At 40.9% G+C, this 23335-nt stretch overlaps 1 protein-coding gene across 2 annotated transcripts in view; it reads left to right on the top strand.

The window, feature by feature from the left end:
- Positions 1 to 23335, top strand: part of sdcbp2 (syndecan binding protein (syntenin) 2) — a 53415-nt gene that overhangs the window by 18784 nt on the left and 11296 nt on the right. For both annotated transcript variants that reach the window (XM_039767861.1, XM_039767862.1), the window contains exons 2-3: positions 8743 to 8798; positions 12158 to 12248. In XM_039767861.1, the coding sequence (XP_039623795.1) occupies positions 8748 to 8798; positions 12158 to 12248 (142 nt within the window). In that variant the 5' untranslated portion in view covers positions 8743 to 8747. The remainder of the gene's footprint in view (positions 1 to 8742; positions 8799 to 12157; positions 12249 to 23335) is intronic.

The raw sequence follows: 23335 nt of genomic DNA, 5'->3' as shown, positions 1-23335 counted from the left end.
CATTCCTTAGCCTCCTGTCCTGGAGTATAGGAGAAGACACTCCAGCTGATTGCTCCTCCTTTAACCAAAGCTGAGTTAGGTACATTCTACCTTGAGAGTGTAGTTTTTGGTTCCAAGAAAATGAATCTCCCTTCTGTCTTATCCTGAAACAGGTGACCAGCACTTTGTCTGTCTTTGCAGCATACAGTAACCTGCTAGAGAGTGAAATTCTCATCTATCCAATGCACAGTTAAGCTGATAATAGACATTGAACAAAAGTTGCTGCTCTAAATGCCAGTGGTGAAGCTGACTGCTGTTCTGTTGTGCAATAAGCTGCCGACATACCTTTTTTACAAACTTGTGCATCCTTGGTAAGATGACTTGGAATGTTGTACTTGGGTTCCAACACATTCAGGAGGCACCAAAATCCCATGTTATCAACAGCTGACCGTGGTTGATGGTCAAGAACAATGTATTCGGCAAGAGCTTCTGTTATTTTCCACTGCCGGCGGGTTATCGTTTGACATTATATTTGTCCTTGCTGGAGTGTGCCACAGTGGTTGGTTGATGCTGCATGCTGCCAGAGGCAATTTTACTGTGTTCATTCTTCTGTTTACTTGTGAGATGTTCAATTAGGTTACCTGTGTGTGTGAATTTGTTTTCATACCTCCACGTGATCTTTTAACAGAGCAGTTTACAATCTCTTATGCCTTTTGGTTTTCATTGTTAACTTTTAAAAATCATCTGGCTTCTAGTAACCTAATCCTGGTGGTGAAGACAGGCTTTGGGGTAGCCCCATTTCTGGCTGGCTGAAAAACTCCTTTGATTTCCGAAAGGGAGAATATTGGTGTTAGTGAAGTGGTTATTATAACAAAGACAGTTGCTGCTTTTTAGACTTTTGAATTCATTTTATGAGTCACCATTTTTGTCTGTAAGAACAATAGGCTACACATTATAAGGCAAATCTAGTGCCGTAGAGTGCATTACCACTCATTTTCATCTTGAGTCCTGATTAAAAACAGGAAATCATGATGGAGCAGTTCAGGTCCTGCATGAAGCACTCCAGCTGCTGTATTGACAGTGTTATTTAGATCAAATGTATTTTATTGATTCCCAAGGGGATTCTTTTAACTAATTAAGGTGACTAATATTCATAAAGGGGGCTTAAGTATTCTTATAACTGAGATGAAACACTCCTTAGCTGGCTATGCTTGAGTACAGAAGAAAACACTCCAGCTGATTGTTTTTCCTGGAACCAGAGATGAGCCTTGTGCTTTCTATCCTGAAAGCATCATTTTTGGTTCCAGGAGGAGCAATGTGCATTCTATTGTGGCCTTGAAACAGCTAACCAGCTCTTTGTCTTTTTGTAGGCCAGTTGTGATTTTGTGTTTTTAGAACAGGCTGATGACTGCATCTTGTCCCATCTTGTGTGTGGTGCTGCAAGCGTATCTCTTAGCGCAGGGGTGCCCAGCTCCAGTCCTGGAGGGCCGCAGTGGCTGCAGGTTTTCATGCTAACCCTTTTCTTAATTAGTGATCTGTTTTTGCTGCTAATTAAATTCATTTTAATTTAATTGCTTTTTTAAGATTTGTTGCCTTGAATTCCATCGTTCTTCTGAACTTCTTCATTTCTTTCCTTAAATGGCACCCAAACAGAAGTGAAATATGAAGTGAATGAGCCAACAGAAGATCAACTAAGTCAGGGCCTCAAATTTCACTCCAACTAGTTGCTTAATGAGGCGCTGAGTCTTGTTGTTAATAAACCCGTTCTTTAATTTCATGGCTTGTCTGCTATTGCAGCCACATTTCTGAAATTGTAGATTTTGTTTTTTCTAAGAGCAGATCAGCATTCCTCAGACCTTCGCTTTTCTTTATTATCAGATATTGTATGATGGTCACAGTTTGCTGGTCGTATTTTGGCTCATTTTGTATCTCATTGTTTTTCTGCTAATTAAGGAAAAAGAAACAATTAAGGGGGCTGAGCCTTCAATAGCAAGTCATTTAAAATGAATTCAAAAGGAGTTCATTAGCAGCAAAAACAGGTCACTAATTAAGAAAAGGGTTAGAATGAAAACCTGCAGCCACTGCGGCCCTCCAGGACTGGAGTTGGGCACCCCTGTCTTAGCGCTTCTCCTATTAAATTTTTACAAAAGGATTGTTCAAGTGCAGTCTGCTCTCAGATGACCTTTAGGTAACCAAAAAGATCATTTCCACCTAATCGGTTGTCTTGGCAACCTTTTTTTTAATTAATTTTTTTTTTTGGTATGTTGAGGTGATTAGTACATAAGTTTTGACACAGGATACAAATGAGTATCTCCAAATCTAAAATCATAATCCTGAAAAAGAGTTTGCGCTGCAAGGTGCTTCCTCCATGAATCAGACTTGTTTTTTCAGTACATCATGGCCTCCAAAATCCCCAAATCTCAATCCGATCAAGTCAACACCTTGAACTCTCATTTTCCTCAATCCATTTCCGAACAGTTCTTGCAGGGTGCAATATCCTGTTGAAAGAAAGAAGACACTGCCATCGGGGAATACTGTTGCCGTGAATGGATGTACATGATCCGCAACAGTCTTTAGGTGGGTGGTGTGTCAAGGTGCCATTGACGTGAATTCTAGGACCCAAGGTTTTTCCGCAGAGCGGTGCCCAGAGCATCATACTGCCTCAGGTGGCTTTCCTTCTTCCCATGGTGCATCTTTCTGGCATCTCTTTCCCAAAGTAAATGACGCACCCAGCCGTCCACATCGTATAAAAGAAAACTTCATCAGCCCAGGAAAACCTTCTACCATTGGTCCATGGTCCAGTTTTGGCGCTCACATGCTCCTTGCAAGTGCTGTTGGCAGTAGATGGGGGCAATCTAACTGGTCTGTGGCTAAGCAGCACCAAATGCAGCAAGCTGTGATGTACTTAGGCGGAGTGGTGGCTCTGAGGCTAGGGATCTGCACTGGCATTAAGAAGGTTGCCGGTTCGAATCCCGTAAATGCCAAAAGGGACTCTGTTCTGTTGGGCCATCAAGCAAGGCCCTTAACCTGCAATTGCTGAGTAGTGAGAATAACGTTATATAAATGCAACAAATTATTATTACTGTGCATTTTTACACCTTTCTGTCATGGCTAGCATTGCATTTCTCAGCAATTTGTGCTACTTTATCTTTTCTGTGATATTAGACCAGATAGGCACCCAAGTGCATCAGTGAGCCCTATTGCCAGTTCACAGGTTGTCCTTCCTTGGACAACTTTTGGTAGGTACTAACCACTGCATACTGGGAACACCCCACAAGACCTGCTGTTTTGGAGATGCTTTGGCCCATTTGTCCGACAAGGCCCAACTCTTTGTGTGGTGTTTATATGGTCTCTTAATGTCTCTGCAGATTTTCCTCCAAGTACTCTGGTTTTCCTTCCACATCTTCAGAGAAGTGCTGGTTGGCTATATTGTCAACTCTAAATTGACCCTGTGTGGAGGGGGTGTGTGTGTGTGTCCGCGCTTGAGTGGGTCTTGCAATGCCCTGGATACCCCGTTTCCAGCCTTGTGTCCAGTGTTTCTGGAATGGGCTGTACACACGCTGTGACCTTAAATGGAACTCGTGAATGTTCTTTTTAAAAATACCTGAATCTTGTAACTACTTCATAGACAAAAACATTTAATGAGTTCTGCAAGTTGATGGGAACTAAAGCCATTGAGGGTGCTATATATCCAAAAAGTGGATTTTAAACTAAACCTCTAAGTCATTGTAGAATTTGAATGAGCTGAAGTTATTTCATTATACATTGTTTTAGTTAGGGTCATTCCTGTGGAAGTCTAAATTCACAGTGTGAATGAGTTCCGTGTGGTATAAATGGATAAACCAGTATTTTCAAATTCTGCATTCTCTTAAAATCCCCTTTATTTTGCAGCTGTTAAACTAAAAATAGGCTAACTACTATTCAATGAAAAGACACACATTTCCTATGGACTAAGAAGGCATAATTGATGTTCCAGTCCTTTTTCATGAATTTTTTTTTTTTTAAATAGACCTTAATCCACTTAAAGTGTGTTGTGTTCTGTGAACTTGAGTGCAAATAACTAGGGATGCAACTGGTTCTAATTTCATGTTATTGAATTGGCCGATTTCTTTATCCCTTTTAAAAAAAAATAAATAAAAATTGTACACTAAGTTTCTGCATAACCAGACGTGTATGTGTTCTATGTTTAACTAATAACTTTGGTGTATTTATAGTTTAACAGGTGTTAACTTTTTTAACAAAATGAAATTCTTTAGGCATATTGTTCAGTGGCTATAAATATGCTAAAGTAAAATTCCCTAAAAATTTGTATAGGAAATATGTATCCACAGTACATATGACCTAAAAGAAAATAAATTCTCCTCATAATTGCAAGCTGGCTGTTATTGTTTAATTTCTTTTGTAATGTGCTTATCTGAAACACAGCTTAATTGAAAAAGTAGTTTTCACCACTTGTCAAATTAAAACGTATTTACTGAATTTTTACACATTGATTCAATTAATCGATATTGGTAGTTAAACACTACTTAAATATACGTGCACTCGTATGTGTTGATCAGTTTTAATCACTAATTGCACTACAGGTTTTTGCTGTTAAAAAATATGCATTTACCATATACAAGGTCCCCCCCCATTGTGTAGCTTGACGTTTTGAAGTGTAATAATAAATCTGGATTATGAGGTGGACGGCCAGGGACCTTTACCTGGACAGGATGCCTCTGCGCTGGAAGGAGTTCATCCAGTGCATCACCCCCACCAGAGCACTAGGTGTCGGCCCCCTGGGTTGCAGCATTGCCTCTGACTCCTGCAGGGCTCCATGGGAGTTGGAGTTTGGTGCATCCATGTTGGGTTCCGTGGGTGCCGCTAGCGGGGGTGCTGCAGCTATTGCTAAGCCCTTGATTGTAGTGTTGCTGCCAGAAGATGGTCAGTGTGCACCTGGGACACTTCAGGTTGCCTTTTAAAAGGAGCCAGCAGCCAATATTCCTGGAGCTAGAGACGGGACAAGGTGGACAAAGCTTGCCAGGAGGAGTGGAGGTGGAAGGATAGACGGAGAGAGAGAAGGAAGAAGAAGAAAACTGTGCTTTGGTGCTGTGTTTGCACTGTGTTGCTGTTGGGGAGATGAGACCAAAGTGTTTCCCCATAGAAATAAAGTATGTGCTGTGCTGGAACTTGTCTCTTTGCCTGCCTGCCTGTCTATCAGTGTTGGAGCGGCTGGAGTGCCCTGATGGTCCACAGTTATCATTTAATTACACAGTACTTGTTTCTTACCAGACCTTCTGTATGGCACACTCACAAATTATAAACACAGTACAAGCATTTACAGCCACATAGCTATCAAACGTTCATAAAATGTCTTATCAAGAACATAAAAGGCCAACGTCATTAACAAATTTACAGCTAAAATAGACAGATTTGCTGTTAAGCAGCAATTTCAAATTCTTCGTTTTTCCAAGTTGAAAATGCGTTTTTCTGTACTTCATAAAAGTTCGCTCACCATCAGACTCAGACAAGCAGTATCCAGTGTAATTAAAGGACAAAAGAAAAAGGCCTGATTTCATTAATGTAGCTTTTCTTGCCGTTTTGCCTTACCGATTCCTTTTACTCAGTTTATTATTCCACCTTGTTTAATAAAAGGCTGATATTCCAGTGCGTTCTCTCTCTCTGTCTCTGTTGTAGTCTTACTGCCCTGTATTTACAGGAAGTTTGAATCAAAAAAGACATGCACTAGCAGAACTTACATAATACAGGAGTACTACAACTAAATTACCATAAGCTTAGAAAAACGTGTTGAAAAAAGTCTTGTTTTGATTGGACAGTTTGCTGGCCAACAATAGAGTTTTTAGTAGTGAAATTTGACCAATTTCAGTCAGCGTCTGATCAGAGCATCACTACAAATAACCCTCAACAGTCATCTCGTTAAAGCAGTTAGTTAATGGCATAATAGAAGTGTCATTTAGGTTTATTAAGAAATGTGTCCGAGTTTCACCAGCATCCAAGTTTAATGTCTACCACATAATTTACTGTGGTGGCAACACAGAGAGAGAATCTGAATCGGTCCCAGGATGGAGTCATGATGAGCAGTGTATTCAACAGGAGTGCGTTACCAGCAGGCTTGTGTCTGTGTATGTTAAATGATTTTAATAAAACACCTTCACAGAGTGTTTGATGGCCCAGCTAAATTCTGAAGCCTGTACAATGGAATGTTGCCAAGAGCAAGTAAAACTGCTGAAGTCTGTAAGTGTGGTGACTGCAGCATTTCCTGCCATCAGTGGGTATTAAAATATCCTTTCCCGAAACCGTTCAGGCTGCTTTTAGGCTGTGAGCTGCATGAAAGCCACAATGGAACATTTCATGAATGTGGATTTCAGAATACTTCTGCAGTTGATTTACTACGTATATGACCGTAGAAAGAAGTAGTCCATTGTAAAGCTTGTCCAATTCCAAAAAACGTGAAGATGATCTAGGCTTGTCTGGATTACTCAAAAGCATTTTATACATGCTTTTAGGTTTGGTGATGGTGACATACGTTAAACTCTCATTGTGAATTTGCATATCAATTGGCAAAACAAATGCAACCATCTCTAAAAATGTTGAAATGGTGTCTTTAGGTCAAAATGCTACTGGTGTGGTGGTGGTGGTGCTGCACTGTAAGGTAGGGCTTGAGTGAGAGAGATCGGCCAACATTGAAAGGAACTGCTTTGGTTTGCATGACTTTCAGGGAGTACCTACACAAACATCAACGAGAGTTCTCCTTTAGCTTTATGCTGCAAGTGCTGCTTCTGAGGGCCTTTGCAGTCCAGACGTCATGGTTTTATGACTGACCAATATCTGTTACCCCAGTCCACAATGTGTGGTCTTAAATGGATGGTCATGTGATTCCACAACAAACCACTGCTTCACTCCACACCCTTCTGTATCTTGCCTGTTGTGGATATATGGTTCAACTGTCAAATCCCAATGCTTGTCTACTTTATTATGATACACTGAGGTTTTTTTTTTTTTCTTTTGTGTCCCCATATGTCATTGTCTTTTTTTAATGTGGTAGAGAAGGACGAACTGCCAGCTGAATTTTACAATGAGGTTGTGAGAAATGTTTTAAATGTGTTTTCTGACTGTATTCAAATATGATTACAGTAACCGTTTCAATGCAGAGTGAAATGTTTGTGAGGTGGACATACCATTAATGTTGGAGTAACATTCTGTTGATAAAGTGTCCATGTCAACCGCAGACCCTCCTGTGTGGTATAACAAGTCTATAAGATATGAGATGACATACTTGGCCAAAAGCCACCTCTTTACTGCCAACTTCTCTCAGACTGTAGTGGAGAATGTACAGTACCTTCTGTATGGGATGTCAGTCCACTTTTTTTTTGAGATGGCCTCTTTTACAGCGTACAGTTTCCACAACATAAATAAATGAGGGTTGTATCAGTGGTTGTGCACGCATTGTCAGCGTTGTCTTGAAAACACACCAGGAGGGGCACTTAAAGCAACATAAAGCTTTCCTGTTTGATATGGACATTTTAAAGGTTGTTGCGTAAAAAAGCTACCGAACAGTAAAGCAGCAAGCTCCCTACACAGATATTGACTTGTCAACTTTAAGAAAAATCTGTCTTATGTCTGTCTGTCTGGTAACAATAGCCTGTCTAGCGTGAACTTACAACACTGGTCGTGAAATGAAAAGTAAATAACTTCATATGTGTTAGAGGGGCTTAATTCTGGATCATTTGACACTTTTGGTTATTCTGGCATACGGTTTAAGCTTCTCCATCACTTGTGTGTTTTTTTTTTTTCCCCTCTTTCTATCAGTAATGTTCGGTTGCACAATGTTTATGGAAAATATAATAATAAATTACAGGTAGGCTTATCAGGTCATTATTGTCACATGAGCAGTGAAATTCTAAGTGCGTCATTGCTGTCTCAGCTTCACCTTTACAGGTGCTGCCGTTGTGATGGTGTAACTTGAGGTGTGGTATTCTTTGCCTTTCTCATCCCTGTTGTGTCTTAAGTGCCACTAATTTTGAAATTACCAGTGGTGTTGGGTAATTTGCTGTTTCCTGCCTTGGTCCAGGAAACACTGTGCCACATCCTCCATGTGGCCTTGAACTGGTTAAAGGATAATTTTGGTTTAAGAAGAATGTTGTGTAAACGTTGAAGTTTTGTTGTGTACATAACGCAGTCAAGTTCTTGTTTGCATGTGTCAAACTTTTTTTTTATTTTTTTTTATTTAAGCTTTGTTTCAGATAAGTGCATTACGAAAGAAACTGAACAATGACAGAGTGTAATGCATTTTATTTTCTTTAATACCATGTGTATTATGGTTTAAATATTTTTCTCTAGATATTTCATTAAAGTATTATATTATTATATAATATTATATGGTCACTGATTAATATAGCTACAGAATTTCATTTTGTTGTTAAAAAATGAACAGGTAACACCTGCAGCCTGTATTCTATGTTTATAAAATAACGTTAACACCTTAATGTTGGCCATAAGGCTTCTCTGTGTCTGGTTATGCAAGAGCTTAGAGGAAAAAAAAAAACAAAAAACCTAATAGGAGCATCTGTGGTGAGAATGTAAAGTTATCTACTTGATTGGCACCAGTTTACCCTCGGGTACCACAAGAATGAAAGCATTGCGGTGTAGTTGGACTATCAGCAAGTGCCCCTGGTACATGAAGACTGTGCTTTTGTTAGTAAAATAGTCATTTGTGGAAAATGTGTGTCTCTGGTTATAATCCTTGTCCATTTTTCTTTGTAGAAAAGATGTCTCTCTATCCTTCACTAGAAGACCTGAAGGTCGACAAAGTCATGAAGGTAAGAAGTTTAAGGTTGTGTTCCCTCCTCCTCCTTCTTCCAGGTGACTATATGGTCCGAGTACATTTATAATGGTGAATTCGCAGTGGTGAATAATGCAGACATGCCAGTGGGTTAGTTTGGGAAGTTCCTGCTTCAGAGGAGTAGAGTTTCTAGAAATGATTACTTCTGGGACAGGGCAGTAGGGGGTATGTAGTAATGTAACACATGTTCTCCAGTCCAAAAGCTGGCTGCAGAGATCAGAATGCACACTAACAGCTTGTCTACTTTCTTGAGCCTGCTTACAAGGACAGTCAAGAAGGCCATGAACATGTCTGTTTCCTTGGTCTGTCCTTAATTGAAGTCTCCTTTATTGAGCCACCTAAACACTGAACATGTGTGGGGCTCCTCTCCACTCAGGTGTAGATGGAGATCAGTGGTGATAATTTCCTGAATCTTCATCCCCTTGGCTGCTGTGCTGATTAAACCTTGTGCATCTGATGCTGGGTGTTCTGCCATAGGAGAGTTGACAAGCTGTGATTATTGCAATCTCCACTCCACCCACCCCCTATTAACACAGCAAAGCTTGTTTAAAAATAGTTGCTCCCCTCATTTGTTTATGGTCAGTCTTGGCAAAACCTCACCTCTTCCTTTAAGGCTATCAGTAAAAACGGCAAAGCGTAAATGTCAGTGATAATTGTTGTAAATGAAAACTATTTTCATATATACAGTATAATACTAGCAAAATACCTGCTTTTCGCAGCGGCAAAGTATTGCCTTAAAATTTTTATTAAGAAGAAAATTAAACCTTTTTAAACTGAGGGAAAATATATCAATAATTATTTAAGGATCTCTTTGTATACCACATTGTGAGTTCGGCCCTCCGGTTGTAATATGACCATACTGTGCGCTGAGCTTACTCTTGAGCATGCAACGCACAGTTGGCCATGTGAACAGTAATTTTGCCTCAAATCTCACAGCTTGGACTGCTGCTGTCATGATCGGTTTGAGTTTCAGGGTTTGTTTCAATTACGTTAGTATTTGCAGGACTTGTGTTGAAGTGACATTCGGCATCTGTCAAGCGTTGTAAGCATACAACCGGTTTCATCGATAACTTCACATCCAGCTTTTGAGAGTTTAAACATTCATAAACATCAAAGTGTCCACTACTGAAATCGTCACCTGTGAATCTAAGATGTTTAAGAGACATTGGCGGTTGTCAAAAGATGTAAAATATTTGGCCATTTCGGTACACTTGAAAGCGACAACCGAACAATTCAGCGGCAGCCATCAACTCACATGCAGAACCATAGGTGAAGGGCTTAAGCATTTCACTCTTCTAGAGCTCCTGTGTAGTATAATTATCTTCCTTTACCGTCATCAGTCCACACCTTGAACCTGTTCCAGTCATTCAATACATAAGACACAATGTTCCTCCGGATATCAAGAGTGAGCCTGATATGGCCGTGCAATATGTAACACAGAGAATGGAAAAGGTAGGTGCCATCTCCGGGCATGGAAACCACTCGGTAAGTGACAGTTCTTTGATCGATAGTGATCACCTCGATAGACATGTTAATGGGGGTACAGTTAGAATGATAAAGGAAATGGGTACCTGAACACTGTAAAGTAAGTCTAAAATACCTACACAATAACTATAATCATAATAAATGAACAATAAAACAGCGGAGAAGCCGTGGATTAAATAAAAAGGCTGCAGTTATCAGCAGGGAGACATGAATCCCGTGACGAAGCAAGGAAGGGAATGTAGAGACCTGAGCGATGGACGGCCTTGTACAGGCAGGAAGCTAACAACGTGGGAGGTGTTGGGATGGGGGACCCAACGTCGCCTCACACGGTGACCGAGCTGCAGATTTCTTGAAGGTGGGCCCATAAATAAAGTTCAGCGTGGCGGATGTTGTTGACAGTTATGACCGTTACGGTTAGAATTTCGAAATGAAACCTGCTTAACGTTTGTAAGTAAGCTGTAAGGAATGAGCCTGCCAAATTTCAGCCTTCTACCTACATGGGAAGTTGGAGAATTAGTGATGAGTCAGTCAGTGAGGGCTTTGCCTTTTATTAGTATAAATGTATAATTGTTTTTGCTTCACAATTTTGTTATTGGAAAATGTTGCATAAGGAGGGCAGTGTTGTTAAGATCCTGAATGTGGCAAATGCAACATGTTGGTATGGGCAGTGCTGTAGATCTGTGTGTATGGAAGTTGATGCCTATCAAGATGTCTGGTCTCTCCGGCGATCCTCTATGTACGGCTGCCACTCAAGGTAATGCATGGTTATGTTGCATGTGACGTAAACTTTAGGACACTCTGTAAAGCTGTTGGGTTCTTTCATTTTGAAGGTATGCTTCACTCTTTATAAATATGATATAGGAGAGGACTCTACATGTAAATGTACAGCCAGCATTCCTTTTTGCCCATTTATGTAGAGGGGCTGTGTGTGTAACATGACAGTTCACAACTGTTGACCCTCTCGTCCAAGAGGCTTCTGCGGACATTTTAAAAATCATGTTGCATTTTGGAGAGGTAAGGAAGATAGTGCTGAAGTATCCAAAAAAAGCACATTTTCAGTAAGTAGTTACATTTACTGGAAGCTGCTAAGGTGTGCTACCACAAGCCCGAAGAAGCAGGTATGTTGGCTAAAGGTGTTAACTGTCTCAGTCGGTCAGATGTCGTATTTGTACAGTACATATTAAATGTTTTTGGGCTTTCATGTTTTGTACATTGATTAGTGTATTGCATGACTATTTTTTGTTTTCTATAGTGGGGTGTTTCCCCCACCCCCCCTTTCTAACCATTCATTGGTAACGCGTTTTAATTATCTGATAAGATCTTATTTTTGTGCAGTACAGGCTGCTTCAGTTAGTTGCTTGGGGACAAAGGGCCATAATCAATTATGGGATTTTTTTTTAAATAAAAAAAAATCCATATACTTATGCAGATTTCTTCTTCTACAATGAAATTGGAATTTAGTACTTTTTAATATGCATCATCTACTTGGAAGGCATACGGTTATGTAGGTTTCACTTAATACTAATTTTAAATTGGATAACTTTTCAGTGGAATTTTTTTTCCTTCTCTCCTCCCCTCCAATCCCTGTAATAAAGCTATCTGAACTGTAACCATATTTTGTCAAGTGTCAGACAATTCCATGCATCAGTGTTGATTAATTTGATCAATAACTTTCTTTAAAAACATTCTTTCACCTTTGATGAGCATTGCAGGCTTTTTTTGTGCACATTTAGTGTATCTAATAATCTTTTTTTTATATTTCTTTTTGGGGGAAAAAAAATTAAACCCTGCTTGTTCAATACCACACCTTTCCTGCCACTCCTTTAATTATTGATCTGTTTGTTATTCTAGGCACAGACCAACTTTGCTGCCTCTACCACCACACCTGCAATTGCAGAAGCCGCCACTGAAGCTGGAGGAGGAACTTGGTCTGCCAAGCCAGGTCAGTGAAAATATCATTATGTGAACAGAGGTGTCACTGAATTGACCACGCTACATACTTAGCTTCTGTGTCTCCTGCCGCATAAACATGCGCTCCCTACAGTGTGTTTGAGAGAGTCTGTTACAGTGCATGTCCACATTAAATGTGGCTACAACTGTGATACTACCTTTCGGGTTCTAAGAAAGGTTTTGGAGATTGACGTTTTATGAAGCAATGTAGTCCTATACATTTGCATTTCCCTTTTAGTTTTTTCTTTCCACTGAACACTACACTGTTTTTACTTTTCCAACATGTAACGTGTGTGTGTGTGTGTGTTTCCAACATTGCATTTTTAATTACAATATAATGACTCCTTTTGATGTGATGGTTAGCTTGTAGTGGGGCTACATAATAGAATATACTATGTGTGTGCTGAGTGCGGTTTGTTTTCATCGTCCCGTTTACTGTCTGTTATGTGTGCGTCAGTGAATGTTATCTCCATAACTGCAGAGGGGAAAGATTATGGAGAGAGACCACAGCCCCAAGATGGAAATCGCCTGTTTACATACCAGATACAGAGCAAAGGTGAAAGAACAATAGGGAGAGGAGAGAGAGATAGACAACAATTTACCATAAATCTACAGACTCATAACTTATTTATTGCTTAATTTCACTGCCTGCTATTTCATCATCCGATTCTACATCACCACAGCCAGAGCCGATAACCTCGGGGTTTGAATCCGTTCCAACCATTTCCAGGATGTTTACAGTGAGGTCGCTTTGTTGTCGGGAGGAAGCACAATATCACTACAGCCAGCTTTCAATACTGCCGAACTTTATTTTGGTACACGTTTATCACTACATTTTCAGTTTATCCGATCTGTGATTCTGTATTTGTGTTGTGTGCTTTTGTTTATTGTTTAGGGGCAAGGGAGGGTTTAATGAAAATATTTGTATATTTGTGTTTCTTATGATGATCAGTCACTGTTGATTTTCAGGTAAGTGGTGGTTTGCGCACACATATATTTATTATTGAATATTTGTCTATCTTTTCATTTTTTCAATATATCACTAACCAGGTTTCCATCCAAGGAGTTTTTGTGAAAAAATATTTAGCGCTTCAATTTTTTTTTACCGATTATAGCTGATGGAAATGCTAATTATCGATAAAATGTTGTACATGTCGACATAATATTTTTCCGTTTAACTTTACCGCATAAATTCCATATCGATACTTCAGATGTCGCAAAAACTACATTGGACACACTTTTGTCGGAAAAAGGGCTTTAACGCAAATGTGTGTCATGATACATTTTCATCACGTGCACTCAAAACGAGAATGGCGGAGCGGTTCGCATGGTCTGATGAAGAGACTCGTTATTTCTCGTGATGAGCCAATGCAGTAGCGGATAGGCTGGGTCTCCTGCTACTAAAAGGGGTACCTGAACTCCCTCCACATCAACTGTAGCCTGGGGGTGTTTTTCAGGATGTCTAAATAATACAAAAACCGCAAAGGTAATTTACTGTGCCAGTCAAAATATTTAATAAACCGTGTGTTTCATTATCTAAACATTTTTTTATTAAATGGCAGATGTTTTAGCATATATGGGAAATTCTCTCATTAATGCTAACTTTAGTTTTTTTTTTTATTAAACGTTATTTTGTATTAATTTAAATTTCAGTTTTAATTAAAAACCTTAAAGGAAGCAGGTTACAGTACTAATTCAGTTATCGCACTGAGAAGGGATGTTGAAAGGTAGGCTCACCTGTACAGATCCGATGCTGCAAACACAGCTGCATCATGGGCACTTCCAGGAGTGCCAACGCAAATGTCTCGTATCATGCACCTGTCATCAACAAGGGCCTGGAGAACAATAGATGGCCACCCTTTGCGATTAATGTAATCGCAGTAGCCTTCCGTCGGGGGAAGAATAGGCACATGCGTGCCATCCAGCACACCGTAAATCTGTGGCACAAGATGCACCAAGGAATTGCAGTATGAAATTTCATTGGTCTCTGCTACAGTCGGAAGTCTGATATAACGCCGCATTAATTTTTCTTTAATAGCGGTGCACACAGCATATACACATCGATGAACGGTAGTTTTACTAACCCCGAAAGTTTCTCCAACTACTCTATACTCGGCGCAGGTTGCCAGCTTGTAAAGGGCGATGGCAATCCGCTTTTGGGTTGGAACCGGTGGTCGGTGGCAACCTGTGATGGGCACAACATCAGGACTGATGAATCCACACAACATTTCAAACATCGGCCGTGTCATTCTAAAATGTTGCAGCCAGAGATTTTCTGTGAAGTGTCTCTCCACCACCTCCTCCCAGAAGGTCTTATTCCGTCGTCTCTCCCATACCCGTGGGTTTCGTCGCACTGGGGTACTTTCTTCGAGCTCTATGGCTATCAGACAAGCAACTGCTTCATTCTGCTGTCATCTTCGGATATTATGTGCAATTCCAATTATTTGTGAAACTGAAATAACAGTAAGCGGGCAAATTTCAAAAAACTGTCTGAATAATCTCTCAATTTCTTTGTTTCTTTGTTTAGTGGAGGGGGTGTAACGTGGAAAACAAAAGGTAGATAATTTGCGACATACACAAAATTATGCATGGAAACGGCTCAAGGGCAGATTTTTTTTCGCGATACAACAAAACTTATGCGACAGTTCGTTTTGGGTGGGATGACGTCATCACGCACACCATTTTATCGATAAAAAGCCAGTTGGATGGAAACAGGCTGGAGACAGCAAATTTCGCACATTTTTTTAACGTATATTCTTTTTTTCGATAACAAAACGTCGCAAAAAACTGGATGGAAACTTGGCTAGTGTTTACTTTTACATATCTGTTTACTGTTTCTGGTTATTTCGTTGTCTGGTTTTTGGAAGTAAGACAACTTGTAAGGAGTATGGTTTGTTATTAGAGCAAGAAACCTCAGGTGATCCATGGAATAGTCTTGGTAGTATAATGGCCAGTCTGGGTAAGGGGTCGGCTGTTACAAGCTTAGGGTGCGAGTCTGTAGACACAACTCGAATTGGATTCATTCAATCCAAATGGACCTTCAGTTACTTAGTAGCACAGTAAAATGACTAATCTTTTTTTATTAGATCATTCTAGTAGATCTTGTCCTACAGAGGAGGAGTGTGTCCCCTCCCGTTATGTGGATGTTTTTTTATGCTCGCACTTTCTCTAATTCTTCTGGTCCATGTATACCACATACGCATTAGAAGCAGTCATCCACCTGAAGCTAGGCATGTTTGGAACTGGCCAGTACTTGGATGGAAGACCTTGGGTTGCTGTTGGAAGAGGTGTTGGTCAGGCCCTGTGGTGTTAATGTGGATCCCAATTCCCCAGTACAGTGATGGGGGAAGCCGTGCTGTCCTTTGGATGAGACACAAAACTGAGGTCCTGATGCTCTTTGGTCATAACAGATCCATAACCATAATGTGTGAATCTGTCCACAGGGGTGAATACTTTTTATAATTACAGTGCTGAGCACCGCAAGGCGCACACATATACTCCTGTCTGTCCCAAACCCCCCATCCTTCTCCACCTTGCTTATTGGAATTTAAAGTTTTGTAAGGAGTGTGAGGTGGCAAGTAGTCCCGGAGAGATTTGTGGTTAAATGTGATGTAGAGTGCTAATCTGATCATTGCTAGCCCCACATGGATTTAGACTTGCTTGACTATCATCACTGCTAATTTGATCATCTAACGGAGTGAAAGCACAGCTTGAGTTATTGATCCAAACGATGCTGAGTCAGTTGCTTCTGCTTCAGACACTCCTTGCTCATTGTCTTTAAATAAAGTAGGCCCTTTTATTAGGTTCCTGGTTTATGCAGTTCCAGGAAAACCTGTTTACTCTGCCCTCCCACAAACCACCACAACTGCATCACAGGTAAATTAGGTGGCACAGATGCATCTTGGAGGCAGCAACTTGAAACGTTTAAAATATTTAGACCAAAATAATTTGCCTGGCCTAGGTATGATGAGGAAAAATGAAGCATGAAAAGTAGGGATGAATGAGTCGAGGAATACATCTAATCTGCTATTTTTCTGATATAAATTGGAAATCACATTGCATTCATTTTTAAGTCAGGCTTCAGTTCAATATTTACTGTGTAATAGATTTAAAACATGATGGAGCATTGCCATATGAGATACCATCAAAGCACTAATTGTTTTATGCACGTTTTATTGCAAGGATGATGCATTTATTAACTATTGGCATAGAACAGTCCAAGAGCGAACAAATACCACCAAAGTTGTGGCTCAGGGGCAGCATCTAATCTGTAATCAATAAAACATTGTTTACTGTTATCCAGTATTTAGCTTATAAATTGACAAGCCACAGAAGAAGAATCAAAAAAGTGATTTCTAAATATAATAGCAGTAGAATCTAAATCTTACACAATATCTAAATATTACATATTTAAATAAAACACTTGCAGATAATCGGCAGCCCCCCACCCAAGTGTTAGCCACTATAGGACACCGTGTAGAACAACTAAAATCTTAAAATTGTTTCCAACAGAAGCATTTCATAATACATGCTTCTATGACACATCAACTTCTTCTCAACACTTATTGTGCTCTTTAGAGATTTTGCACCAGCATATCGACCTTCGCTGGTTCCAGACGTGAACGCTGACACAGGACTACATTACCCCAGCACTGAACTCCTGTCTGGTATGCACAGATATTTGTGAGCCAGTTTTCTCCACGTCCGAAGTTTAACATTGTGCACAAGGACTGTCAAATTACCCAAACATTAAGGTTCAGATTAAAAATCAGTATATAGTCAAATATATTCGTACTTGCATTACACCCGTCATTGTTAACCTATGTGTGTTCTTGTGTTTTTTTTTTTTTTTTTATTTTATAAATATTTTACAATAATGTTAATGGCCACACCAACTTAAAAATTCAAGTGGTGCTTCGGTAATTGTAAGAGCAATCAAAACACCAAGTAGCTGCAGACTATAAAAAGGAAGCATCAGCACCACCATCTTGTGTTTAAGTTTATTACTGATGGCTCGATGCTTAAGTTTAAATCACACGGCCCGTTTGTCGTGAAAGCACAGTCTCTCATCCCTCACCCCAGTGCGTGTGCCTTGTAAGGATTTCGGCTCCTTTTTGTGGCCGCTTTTATGGCTTGCTGTCCTGACAAGGATCAAGACAAATAATGGCCAGTCATTTAAAAAGACCACAACATTGTGAGAAAAGGGAACAAAGTAAAATGGCAGGGATAGTGAAGGCAGACATGTTTTAATAAACTGCTCAAAAAAATTAAAGGAACACTTTGAAAACACATCAGATCTCAATGGGAAAAAGAAATCCTCCTGGATATCTATACTGATATAGACTGGGTAATGTGTTAGGAGCGAAAGGATGCCACATCGTTTGATGGAAATGAAAATGATCAACCTACAGAGCCCTGAATTCAAAGACGCCCCAAAAATCAGAGTAAAAAATTATGTGGCAGGCTTGTCCATTTTGCCAAAATTTAATTGCAGCAACTCAAAATTGTACGCAGCACTTTGTATGGCCCCTGTGTTCTTGTATACATGCCTGACAACATCGGTGCATGCTTCTAATGAGATGACAGATGTTGTTGTAGGGGATCTCCTCCCAGATCTGGACCAGGGCGTTGCTGAGCTCCTGGACAGTCTGAGGTGCAACCTGGTGGCATTGGATGAACCAAAACATAATGTCCCAGAGGTGTTCTATTGGATTTAGGTCAGGAAAGTGTGGTGGCCAGTCAATGGTATCAATTCCTTCATCCTCCAGAAACTGCCTGCATACTCTCACCACATGAGGCCAGGAGTTGTCGTGCACCAGGAGCCACTGTACCAGCATAGGGTCTGACAATGGGTCCAAGGATTTCATCCTGATACCTAATGGCAGCCAAGGTGCCTTTGTCAAGCCTGTAGCAGTCTGTGTGACCCTCCATGGATATGCCTCCCCAGACAATCATTAACCCACCACCAAACTGCTCATGCTGAATGATGTTACAGGCAGCATAATGTTCTCCATGGCTTCTCCAGACCCTTTCACTTCTGTCACGTGCTCAGGGTGAACCTGCTCTCATCTGTAAAAAGCACAGGGCACCAGTGGTGCATCTGCCAATTCTGGTATTCTATGGCGAAAGCCAATCGAGCTGCATGCTGCTGGGCAGTGAGCTCAGGGCCCTTGGGTCACCCTCATGAAGTCTTTCTGGTTGTTTGGTCAGAGACATTCACACCAGTGGCCTGCTGGAGGTCATTTTGTAGGGCTCTGGCAGTGCTCATCCTGTTCCTCCTTGCCCAAAGGAGCAGATACTGGTCCTGCTGATGGGTTATGGACCTTCTATGGCCCTCTCCAGCTCTCCTAGAGTAACTGCTTGTCTCCTAGAATCTCCTCCATGCCCTTGAGACTGTGCAGGGAGACACTGCAAACCTTCTGGCAATGACACGTATTGATGTGCCATCCTGGAGAAGTTGGACTACCTGTGCAACCTCTGTAGGGTCCAGGTATCGCCTCATGCTACCAGTAGTGACACTGACTGTAGCCAAATGCAAAACTAGTGAAGAAACAGTCAGAAAAGATGAGGAGGGAAAAATGTCAGTGGCCTCCACCTGTTAAACCATTCCAGTTTTGGGGGTCATCTCATTGTTGCCCCTCTAGTGCATCTGTTGTTAATTTCATTAACACCACAGCAGCTGAAACCGATTAACAACCCCCTCTGCTACTTAACTGACCAGATTAATATCCCATAAGTTTCATTGACTTCATGCTATACTCTGATTAAAAAGTGTTCCGTTAATTCTTTTGAGCAGTATATTTTGGAGGTGCCCACTACACAGTAGTACATTTAATATCACGGCATTCAAGAAAAGAAAAAAATAAAAGGCAGGCCCCTGTATTTCTGTGGCCAGGCACTATTATTGGTTTTTTATAAAAACAAAGCACTGCTTTCAAAATAAATGAACAGCAGAGATGCTGACACGCTAATCGGTCAAGCGCTACTTGAAAAATGATTTGTACCGAGAGGTCAGTGCCACATCTCGCACAGACGCCACTCGACTTGAGTTAACCGAAGAACAGCATTAAGCCGATACCTCCAAAATTTATAATAAAACCACCCAATAAATGCTTTGCAGTTTTTAGAATTTTAATCGGATGCTACAGACGGTGTTAATAACACACTGATCATGAGAACAGCAAGTCATCAAGGCACAGGCACAAGACCAAATGAGAAAGTGGTGGGTATGCGTCACGCACCATGAAAGAGATCCAAGTAAAAACTTGCTCTGTATTGAGGTCTCTTGGTACGTTTTGGTTAGGGTTGCCTATGCCCAATCAAAAACCACCTATTCAGTTCTTTGTGAATCTACATGTACGCACAGTAGGTACGATTTAGGAGTATTTATTCGTCATTAACAAAATTATTAAATGGATGGCCCTAGTGAAATGTTTGGATGAGCACTGCACCCTAAAGCCCACCCATAGTGGCAGGTCTGACTTGTCAATCAAGAGCACAGCATCGGGAGTTTTGAAGCAGTCTGGCAACCCAAGCAAAAAGTTGCAAAAAGGCCGATTGTGAAAGTGAAGTGCAAAATACTGCGGCTTTGCACTGAGTTTCTGGAATAACACAATGCCATAATTTATGTGGGTAAAATCAAACCGTCAATCTTTTACAATTGAATGTCAGCAAGTGCCTTTGCTCGAGACCTTTTTTTAAATAAAATTTGAATTGCAATGTTTGATTTAAAAGCCCAGTTGGCCAGACACTCTGTATACATCCCAGCCTTTGCAATTTGCTAATTGCATTGTTTCAATTTGAAATCAATGAATCGTTCAGCCTTGGCACATAGTGATTCTCCTACCCATGGTACCTTGATCTGCTTTAGGGCACAGCAACCGAAGTCTGGCTTATGGTATTTCAAGAAAGAAACGCGCTACAAGGCACTAAAATTATCTCTGAAAGTTCTCATTGCACAAAGCGAAGTCCTGACCACACTAATTTGAACTGGCAGGGTAAGTGCTTTTGAAACGGTCAGAGTAAGTTTAAACACGGGTGCAAAATTACTGACAACTTTATGGATAAGCTTTTTGAATATTAAAGCAATGCTTTTTTACTGTGCCTCTCCAAAGAGTTTCATCAAAGTGGATGGACCTCCACTTATAAGAATTTGCCAGCTAAACTGCACGTGTCTTGTTTTTTATTTGGCGTCTCTCACTAAATTTGCTCTCATAGGTTCACACAAAAACACAAGTTTCATTTGGCACACACTCCTTTCGGTGAGTCCAACACTAAAATAATTGTAACTCACAAGAGCACACGTGTGCATCCAAATGTATCGTTACGTTTCTGTTCTGTTGATACTTTCAAATGAGTTGTGCTGCGGAGGCTTATAAGTCAAGGCAGTGACACGCCAAGTCAATGCAGTCTGCCACAAAAGGAGAAGGGGAAACGGTAAAACTCTGCTACTAATCTGCGACAGCTTTGTTTATCTGCCTCCTGCGGGGTCCTGGCAATTCATATTTTGTAACTTTGTGGTTTAGCAGCCAAGACATCAGACTCCAATCTCTGAGACTTCTGCTTCATGTCCGTACCTCTGACACTCTGTGAGACTCCCAAGCAAGTCCTTTAATCTCTCTCTGTGTGTGTGTGTGTGTGTGTGTGTGTGTGTGTGAGATCCAGTTGTACTTTTAGGCCTGTAGTTGCATAGTGCCTTGGCATTTTGGCTTTTTTGTAGAAAGGTGCTGTTGAAGAAAAGGCTGTCTGTACTTTTTACTTCAGTTTGAGCTGCTGCTGTAACAAGTTGTATCCTTCTCCATTTTACAGTGTTTTACTGTTTGCAGTCGTCTGTAATTCTAATCGGTGTCTAGGATTTGTCAGTGGTGGTTTGACTTGGAGAATGCCTATCGGACTGCCCTCCCTGTTAATATTTGCCTTGGCATATTTGTCTGTAGTGTCATTAACAAGGAAAGTGCAATATAATCTAATAACATTAATTTGACGAGCTGTATAAATATGGGCACCTAGGATAAATGGCCCCTTGTGGCAGAGGGGAGAGGAGAGTGCTGACATCGCCACTTTCATTTCATATTAGCAGCAGCAGCTGCTGCTTACTGCACCCTCTTGTCATGCCTTTGTTTTATTTCTGTCAGCCATTTGTAAAACTGACAGCCCAGATAAAGGCACCTAGTGGTACCTACAAAGATACTGGTTCTTAAACAGTTAATGTCTTTCGAAGCCCTTCCTGTTTCTCTGAAAGGCCTTTAGTTCATCGCATCATACTGATTATCATCATGGAAACTTCTGACTGCCATTAAGCCTCGGCCTGGGAGTGGCACTTAGGCTTGGCACGGAGGGGGGAAACTGAACTGAAACTGTGACAGCCGCTTTCTCCTTTGACTAAATGGAGCTCTTGTTTTCTTATTTAGCTGCCTTTTTCCACCGCATAAGTTTACTCAGATTTCAAATGTATGAGGTGAGACACAAAAATAATAATAAAAAAAAAACATTTGATGAATTACAGCATTCTAAACATTGTCACCTTCTGTATACTCCCCCTCCCGATCTCCACACCCCTCCATACGTATCTTCCATTGATTGAAACAGAGCTGGAAGTCTTCCTGCTTGAGGCTCTGCAACAGGCTTGCCATTTCTGTCTTCACTTCACCCAATGAGGAAAAATGTCATCCCTTCAGGTCACTTTTGATTTTCAGGAGCAAGTAAAAAAAATCACAGGGAGCTAAATCGGGCAAATAGGGAGGATGAGAGAGGACAGGAATGTTTTTGTCAGTCAAGACTGCTTTATAGAAGAGCATTGTGCGTGGGAGTGTTGTCTTGTCTCGCTGTTTGCTTTTCTCACCAGCCGGCCACTCGTGTAGCGATTTGTTGTGCAGATACTGGCTGGGCTCTTCACAGGATATGCCGAGCCGGTCGGCGGTTTGAGAGGGCGTGTAGGAGGGGATATAGTCCTAGGATTCATGTCCAGCTGACCTACAGACGGTTTTCCAGGAAAGCCCCAAGCCTAGTCCGGTTATTTTTGTGTCTCTTTCCCCTCGTTTTACATGTATGTTTATATTGGAAATTGGAATGACATCTTACGATTCCTCTGTTACTTTGAGTTGTGATAAAATTTATGAAGGCTGATTTTGACTCTTCTGAGCAGTCAAGTGGCTTTGGAGATGATGCTGATGCTGCTGCATGTCCTGGCTATGGACGTGGTGTTAATTGGCCAAAGGAGGTCCTATGCCAGGTGTACACGGCACAGTTTGGTGCTCTTGACCAGTTCTACCACAGCATCCTCGATGTGCATTGGGGGTGTGGACAGTCAGTTAGTCTTTAACACCGGGCATTTAATGTCGTTCTTGGTATTTGAGTATTGTTTCTGAACTTTTTGAAGTTTTTAATAGTATTGATCCTGTCCATATCAGACGCCTTTTCCTGTTTGCGTGTTCTTTTAACAGTGCATTCCGGCCAATAGACTACTGTGAACACACACACCCTGCTTCCCGCACAGAGCTGTGGTGCTGTTTATAATTAACAATGAAAACAGCGGCCATCGTGTTACCAGGACCTTTGGAATTCAGTACCCCTTTTGTTTTGGCACCGTCGGGCACATTGAGGCCCGTTTTGTTTCTTATCTCTGTTTTGTGTACCTTTGCACATTGCTTCCTCTTTTGATTTAATGCACAGGTGACTGGCACATGCAGCTGCTTCCTCTGCTCTCTGCTCCCAGTGTCCTTGCAAAGAGGAAAGCATACCTGCAAATACGCCGCTATTCGTAATGTATTCCATTTTACATTCAGCCAGATTGGTTCACGTGATCTGTTCTATTAACGCTAAATTAAATTCTCTTAAGGAGATCTTATCAGCAGAAAAATAGTGTAAAATAGGATGGCATTGGTGTGGGACTTTGTAAAATGGGATGGAGGAGGAAAATAGCAGGAATAATTGGTTGACACCCAAACGTCTCTCTCTCTCCTTTTAAAGTAAAGTACTTGTCCTCTTTCTTTATATGCACCTTTGCTTCTAAACATTTAATCAAGTAGTTGGGTTGTTGGAGGAATTTGAGCTTCTCAACAAGTGCACTGCGTGTACCCT

Source organism: Polypterus senegalus, chromosome 10, assembly GCF_016835505.1.
Source record: "Polypterus senegalus isolate Bchr_013 chromosome 10, ASM1683550v1, whole genome shotgun sequence".
Taxonomy (NCBI): Eukaryota; Metazoa; Chordata; class Cladistia; order Polypteriformes; family Polypteridae; genus Polypterus; species Polypterus senegalus.
This window is presented reverse-complemented; position numbering and strand designations above follow the sequence as displayed.